Consider the following 7,826-nt stretch of genomic DNA (forward strand, 5'->3'; position numbering starts at 1 on the left):
TTTACATAATCACTGTTAAGGAAACCCCAACTGCTTATATCCTGTTTTTCTATTTCGCAAAACAAAGAATATTGAAAAGAAAAAGACAAATCACATTTCTGTCAAAGGATGATTCAATATTAGGGGCCAGAGTTCCACCGCTGATGAGACTTCTTTGCATCTAGAACTACAAACTTCTTTATTCTAGAGATGTTTATGCTATTTAAGGAATTTAAAGAAGTCGATTTAATTATTTTACTAATTTGCCTTTGTGATATTTTTATCTCAGGTTGATTTTTTTAAATGAATACACTCATATCTGCTGTCTGTTAACTCGTGTCTTTGCTTGGCCGCTTTGTAAACGAGGCTTTAGCGTAGCTCCGAGTTCAAATGCAGCTCGAAGCATAAATAATTACAACCTTGTATGTTTTTGTATTCAGAGAAATGAAATAATTATGTTTGTACTCTTCGTATCCCTTTATTAGGAAAACAATTTCTCATTGTTCCCTCAAGGTTGTTTGTGCTGAACTTAAATATAAATACGGGAGTTAAGCCTTGAATTAGTGAATCACATCATCCCTAAGAGCCCATCTCCAATATTCCTCCACAACAAGAACTCCTCTCCTCTTTGTCTAGACGCCGTGTTTGTCTTCAATTCATCTCCCCATTAAAAACAAACAAGCTTCACATCGAAGCACCTATTGATCACAACCTGTTCAACTCTGACAGGATCCTTTATTAGTGCCTTGTTAGTGTGTTAAAAGGAACCCAGTGAACTCTAAATTAATCAAATATTATCGGGTAAATATAACATGATGTCTGCCTCCGACACCAGTCAATCGTTTATTTGTGAACTATTTGAGACGTAACCGATGTTCCAGGTTCAGTTTTATGGGTATTGATAAAATTGTCACAGGTTCCGAAATTAATCACAAACTGACACCAACATTGAAAACACAACTTTTTAAAGTAGTTATTACTAATTTGTTAAACTGTTTTAATAGTAGTATTCTAATTTAATTAAAAAAATAAATTTTGATGTCGTAAAAGTTCAACAGGCTGGAGAGTGTAGGGAATGTGTTGGTTCCTGTATCTCAGTCAGAGTTGGAAAGTTTTTTGTTCTTTTCTGAGATTTATTTACTTCGACTCCATCCCAACATTTGGCCATTTTCTATACAAGTAATCAGAAGTCATGAGAAGTAGTTATTTTAGTTCACTGAGCCATTTCATAGATCACAACATCATCATAACTTTATTATAACTAGAATTAATAGCTGTAAAAGCACAGGCTCACTGATTCTGAACTGAAGTGAAATGAACCACTTCCCTCGTTTTAAAAGGAACCAATAAGTAGCAAAAAAAACCCAAAAACTTCTCAGGCTGGAATTTTGCTGCATCAAAGACACAACATAAATCTCTGCGCCAATTTCATGCCTCAGTCATTTCCTCACAGTAACTGCATCACTTTGTCTCAAAGCAGAGGGACGGAGCTCTGCCTTATTTTATTGCTGAGTATTAGACTATATTGTGCCGTCGTCATATTCACCTTGTCTGAGGCAGAACAGGCCTGAGATGTCTTTTTCCGATATGAAAGGAGAAGATAGCAGCATTTTTCAACTTGCCTCATGTTGTATTCGATGTCATCAGTCTCTGCTGGCATCAGAAACTTACGACCAAACAGAAGCAACTCATCTGGACCAGAGTTACAGCTCCGTTTGTCAGAGTTCTGGAGCAGCAGCATGTTCATTTCAGGGAAAGATTCATCCACAGAGCTTAAATACTGAGCCACAATACAGCTGAAACCCTTTAATGTGCAAGAAGTGTGAAAAAAAACTCAAATTAATATATTCTGTCTCCTCCTCCTCATTTCTAAGATATTTTGCAGACAAACTTTTCACACTGGTTTGCACTGCTGCACCCAACTTTTCCATTTAGATGCATGTAATTACCCGTTTTGTCGCTGAAATAATAACCAGTGGATTTTTACTTTGGGCCATTAGAAGGAGGGTACCATGACACACAGGGAAGTCTTGGAGGTCCATTTCATTTGCTTTTGTCAGAATAATAATAAGAAGGGGAAAAAAAATCCTGCCATGTAATAATCCAGCTCCTCTCCATCAGTACAAAGGGCTGACAGTGTGAGTGGATGCTGAGCCGACAGCAGGGACCGCTGATGGGTTTATTACCGACTTCACACCAACTGGACTAACCCTCCCATACCAAACAATCTACTGACCTCTTCCCCCAAACCAAAAGTCACCTTTCAGGCCCACATGGTTCTGCTCGGACATGTTTACAGGTGAAATGACACGGTGTCATACTGGAACAACCAGAGCACTGCAAGCTGGTGAATAAGAGTGAACACCATTAGCAGAGTGGAATAACACCAGTAGGGTGCATAAAGGATCTCCTCGTGGTGAAGGCGGTTGTAAATACTACAGATGCTGAGGAGAGACGGCAATCTGGGCTGTAAAGACAGACAGATGTGGAGAAATCTAAACTTTTCGTGAGTAAAACATCAACTGTGTGTCAGTATTTGTAGAAATATTTGATGCAACATTGAACACAAGGATGCCCTCTTATTGGTTTATAAACAGCCAGTCAGCGGGCGACCAACCAAACCGGACTCAAGTTTTACCACAACACAACGCCAGACGCTGATTTGGCCAAAACCGCTCTGGAAAACTCTCCAAAGTTGTAAAATCCTCTCTGAGTGTTACAAACAGTTTTGACATCTGATAAGTCTCAAACACAGCGTGTTACCCGAGACGACCCTCCTGAGTGTTGCTGAATGTCTCCACTGTTCATCAGCCCTCCCAACCACAAACAGTTTCTGGCTGTTTTGCTCCTGTGACATTTTTACTCTCAGCAATGTTTTTGAAACAGTTAAAGATGTTGTAAGGAAACCACCACCGGGCACATCAGGTTGTTTATTCTTCATCCACCTCGGGCTCAATCTTCTGAACACCAACTAGTCTCTGGGCATCGTTACTCACTCTGGGCTCATTTTTCACTGCAGTATAAAGTCCTGCACCTCTATGGAAACAATACAATCCTGGCTAGAAGCAGAGAACTCAAATGTCTTTTATGCTGCATATTAAAGATATAAAATCCCTCTTTAAAAGTTGTATTTCTTCAATCCTGCAAAACCCAGGAATGAACGCATACAACAATCTCTAAGTGCTCATGTGTTACAAACAAACGTGGGGGAAAAACAAACTACAGATATTTGCTATTTCTATTTTTGAATGCTTTTCATACACGTCTCCTATCTGCTCTGTATAAACACAACCTGCACTTCATTCTACTTCAGCCGAATAGTCTTTTTATGTCAATAATGGCTTCACGGTTGTGCAAAGGAGCTCTGGTTTGTTTTTTTTACAAACTCTGATTAGAACTAATGCTTTATTTTTGGCAAATTTGTAAATGTGACGCGATTATGATGAAATATTCTGATTTTAAAGCTTAGATTTGGTTGAAAATCCTGCGATTCGGTCTGATTTGACAGTGTCTTGCTCTGATAAATGGTGTCATTTTGAGAATTTTTCAAGAATAACACGCCTTCTGTTACCCCGCTGGTGGGTTTTAGGGTTCAGAGGGTTAAAACAACAGGATCCAGCCAACAGCCTGTAGGACTGCTGCTAATCCAGTGTGAGAGCAGGACAGAAACACTGTGCTGCCAGTGAAAATCACACCAATGTTTAATTTAGATCTGCAGCGATAAGAATCCTTTTGGTGGTTGGTTTGCAGCCTGCGAGGGCGGCTGCAGGCCTGACCTCTGCTCTGGTGCTGCGTCAGTGTGATACTGAACTTCAGGGGCTTTGACGGACCGATTCTGGCCGAGCTGTTTACATTAAACCTCAGAGCTTCGGAGCCAAAGGCCGCGTTACTCTGCGACTACAAATGCGCCAGTGAGAGGGATTTTGCGAGCCGTCCGTCACAGTCCGCCCTTGTGTGATGCTGTTCAAAGGACAGCCCGACTCCTCGCTGGCTTCCATCCCACGATCAGAATCAAAGCAGCAGGAGTTGATGTGAGGACGCGGCCCTGCCTCACCTTCAGACTCCCCTTCCTCTGGAGGGCTCTTATTTCACAGCGTTGACATGTTGAGTTTGCGATGACCTGCGCTGCCTTTTGTTGTTGCTCCACAGACGATAAACCTCCATCACGCTGCTCCGTCTGCCGCCTCTGCATCTTTGTCTGCCTTTAAATCTGCCTCCTCCTTAACGCTCCTCATCTCTTTCTCTCTTCGCAGGACCAGTCAGACAAGAGCAAAAGCGACGATGAATGAGGAAGGACAGGCGAGGACGAGAGGATGCTGTTTATAGCACTTATAAACAAAAGGACAGTATTTTCCATTGCTGTTGTTCAGGTTCATACTGTGTTTTTTTAAATTTGAATTCATTTGTCTCTTGTCTGTAGTGCGTGTTGTAGCGTCTTCTCCCACCAGCTTTGAAATGTATTACTAATAATCAGTAACATACAGCAATACCAATCAGCTTATATTCCTGTTTTTAAGACAGTTTTGTAGTATATTTTTTAACTTTGTGCTTCAACAAAGCACATAAAAAAATTCTGTATGGAAAAAAAAAAAACAACATTGGCCATTCTAGATGCGCTTTATTTGTACTTGCTTGCTTGCACTTAAAAAAAACCTTAATATCCACATTTTTGAAATGTGAAATACAAAAAAAACAAAAACAAATGTATATCTAACCAATGACATCCGAGTTCATCTGGAGTCATTGGTGATTTAAAAAAAAAAGTGGCAATCAACTTTTTAAATTTTTTGATTAATTATTTCTAAATGTGCAGTGCCAAACGTTCAAACGTAGAGAAATTGACCGCTAGCTAAGCCCCGCCCACCTGTAGCGACTGACCAATCACAGCTAGGCAACCGTATCTAGGCTTAATCCAGCATTTACAAAACTAAATATGAAACAGCAGAATGTGATTAAAGAATTTAGCACTTTGCAAACATGTCCAGCTCGTTAGCTTACAAACATCACTACGACTCGTATTGATAATTTGTACCACAGCAAAACAATTCATTAAATTACTGTCAAAATCGCAGCATGGACACGTCTATTATCCAGATTATAGCAGCTGTTTTTGTTTAGTTCTTTTCTGATAGAAGCAACCATTTTAAATGAGACAGTGTAGTGCTACAGAGATGTCTTGACCTATAATTTGCATTTTCTGCATGTGAGGAAACATGCAGGTTTGGTTCAGTTTGCACCAAAAATTACTTCTTTAAAAACGTTTCAGTGGAAAAGAAATGCACAATTTGTTTTTTCTCAGTATTAATAACCAACAACACAGTTGGATAAATATTGCAAGTGTAATATGAATCTCTAACTGCACTCTGATTCTTTTTTTTGCACATTATTTGTTCCAATTAAACATTACTTCCAAGACCAACACACTCATTGTTAACTAAAATCATTAACAACAAACAGAGACGTTATATGGGGGAGACAAACCACTTAAACAATCCTGAATAGAAACTGATGGGAAAATTCCAAAATGCCAAAGATGGTCCATCCCTCCGACCAAAAAGCCATCGTCTGCATTGTAACAAAAAACTAAACAGGAAAGCATAATAAAACAAGATGGCCGCTGACTGGCCATACCATCTTAGATACTAATACACATATTACTGTACTGTGTAGTCTGTCAGAAACAGATTTAGTGCAGTATGACCAAAACACCATTATGTCCGACTACACCCAGTCACATTTTGCACTCTGCTTTTCTGGCCATTCTGACCCACAATCCTCTGAAACACAAACACATTCATCACAGTGTCTCCAACAACAAGCTCCAGCCACCAAGAGCACACAGACGGATGACAGCTCATTTCACAGAACACAACGCCGCAACAGATACGAGAGCAAGACAATCAAAGCTTCAGGCACAACACAGTGACGAAGTAGTGTGTCCTAACTGTGTACATGCAGCGGCGACGGTACACTGCAGTGTTTGTGAGGGCCGCTGTCGCACAGACTGGAAGAGATAAAGGTGTAATAGCTGAAATGCAGGGAGGGAGTATATGTGCTCGAGTGAAAGCTACAGTTAGCATGTTGGGCTAAGGACGGTGTTCTGCATAGCAAGAACAGAGGGGTCGTCTCCATTTAAACTACAATTGCAGTGGTGCACGTGCTCAGCAGTACAAATATAAGTAGATGAGATCAACTGCACATGTAGGCGGACTAGAAAAGTAATATAATAAGTACACGTCTATGGTGTCCACGGCTGTCAGTCTGCACAGGAATAGATTCACAGTTAAACTGCCTTTAAGCTGGAAAAGTGTTTATGGGGATCATGGACACATTAATAAAAGCCAGCTTTACCTGATACAACAACCAAACTCACTCCTTTTTCCTAATTCTGAAGAACTTTTCTTAAAAAGAAAACGCACACTGTTTGACGGCTTTGCTGATGTTTGTAATTTCAAAACAAGACTACCAGAGCTAAAACAATGTGAGCGTACAATATTTCTGGCAATACAGGTTTAACGTCAGTGTCCATGTCATCTACATGGATCACGACTGGTGAGACATTCTTAGCATCTATGTCTTAGCAGGACAGAAACTTAAGATTCTCTCAGAAGGTATAGAGACGTAGCTCTGGAAGCTAGCATTAGCTTCATTACTAAGCTAGTTAATAAAAACTGTGATCAACATTTGTCATTTCAGCCAACAGAAGTGGCGACCACTGAGTTGAAACCTGCTGTTGTGTGTTTGTGCCTGAACAAAAACGATCAGTCATTTCAAAATAAAACTGTAAAAGCAGCCGAGGGCGGGGTTCAGCCAGCGGTCGATTGCACCTTTGTGAAAGCACAGACGAGTGTCGCTAAAATAAATATGTCTAGAGCTGACAAATTCATTAGCGATGCCGTAAATGCTAAACGCTTTTTAAACTGCTTTTATTAATGAATCTGTAACCATCCATTACGCAGGTGGCACATCATTTAGACAGGTCCACGTGTTTCATGTATTCTTTGTTCTAATGCTTTCAACGAGTTGTGTATCAGCCTTGTAGTGATTTTCTCATTTACGAAAACAAACGTTTCGGTTATTTTGATTGAGAAACTGGCCTTAAGAGCAATATCTCCTTTTCAGAGAGCAGATTTACAGGGAAACATCTTGTCGTGTGGAATAAAAATCCAGCCTCTATCGTAGCAGTAAATGTAGCGTCTGAACACACGTCGCTGTCGTGTTGAAATAAATCAGCTCGTTAAAGACTTGAGTCTTTGCTGGATTTTTTTGCAGACTTTTAAAGATGGCTGACAACAACAAATGTTACACAAAAAAATAATTAAAAAACAGTGTTAAGAGATTCAAATTTTGAATGACACTGAATATACCAGTATATTTTAAACAATGTATTGATTTCTACATTTGGATTGAGGTGTTTGTGTTCCTTGTGAATTCGTTTCAAGCCCTCATTTTATTGGTTTCTCTGTTGTTTGTAGCATGAACTCTTTTGGAAATATACTGCAGATATATCATTTTTGTTTGTGTAATACGTGCTTGCCGACTCTCCGTAAGTGTGACTTAATCTTTGCTTTCTTTGCACAGTGTCTTCGTGGTTGTACGTCATAGCCCAGGGCAAATAAATATCACTGATTTTCAGCACAAACAAATGTCTCCTTGTTTATTTATTCTTTGCCTTCCACCACCTGTTGTGTCTGTTGAACGGGTTTTGCAGTACATGAGGCTCATGCAGTTTATTGTGCTTTGTGTACACCAAGGTTACAGAAATGCAGCTGCTGATAAACAGAAAAAATGAGAAAAAATGTCTGCAGGTACTGGAAGGTTTTGTCATGACAGAGTACTTATTGTAA

The 7,826-nt window shown here is 39.8% G+C and overlaps 1 protein-coding gene across 1 annotated transcript in view; it reads left to right on the forward strand.

Moving 5' to 3' along the window:
* Positions 1–7,625, forward strand: part of LOC103358121 (probable global transcription activator SNF2L2) — an 82,743-nt gene extending 75,118 nt beyond the window's left edge. Inside the window, exon 34 of the mRNA XM_008282956.1 lies at positions 4,233–7,625. Coding sequence (XP_008281178.1) covers positions 4,233–4,268 — 36 coding nt within the window. The 3' untranslated portion in view covers positions 4,269–7,625. The remainder of the gene's footprint in view (positions 1–4,232) is intronic.
* The last annotated feature ends 201 nt before the right edge of the window (positions 7,626–7,826 follow it).

The sequence above is a fragment of the Stegastes partitus genome, unplaced genomic scaffold (genome assembly GCF_000690725.1).
Source record: "Stegastes partitus isolate 25-593 unplaced genomic scaffold, Stegastes_partitus-1.0.2 Scaffold291, whole genome shotgun sequence".
NCBI lineage: Eukaryota > Metazoa > Chordata > Actinopteri > Pomacentridae > Stegastes > Stegastes partitus.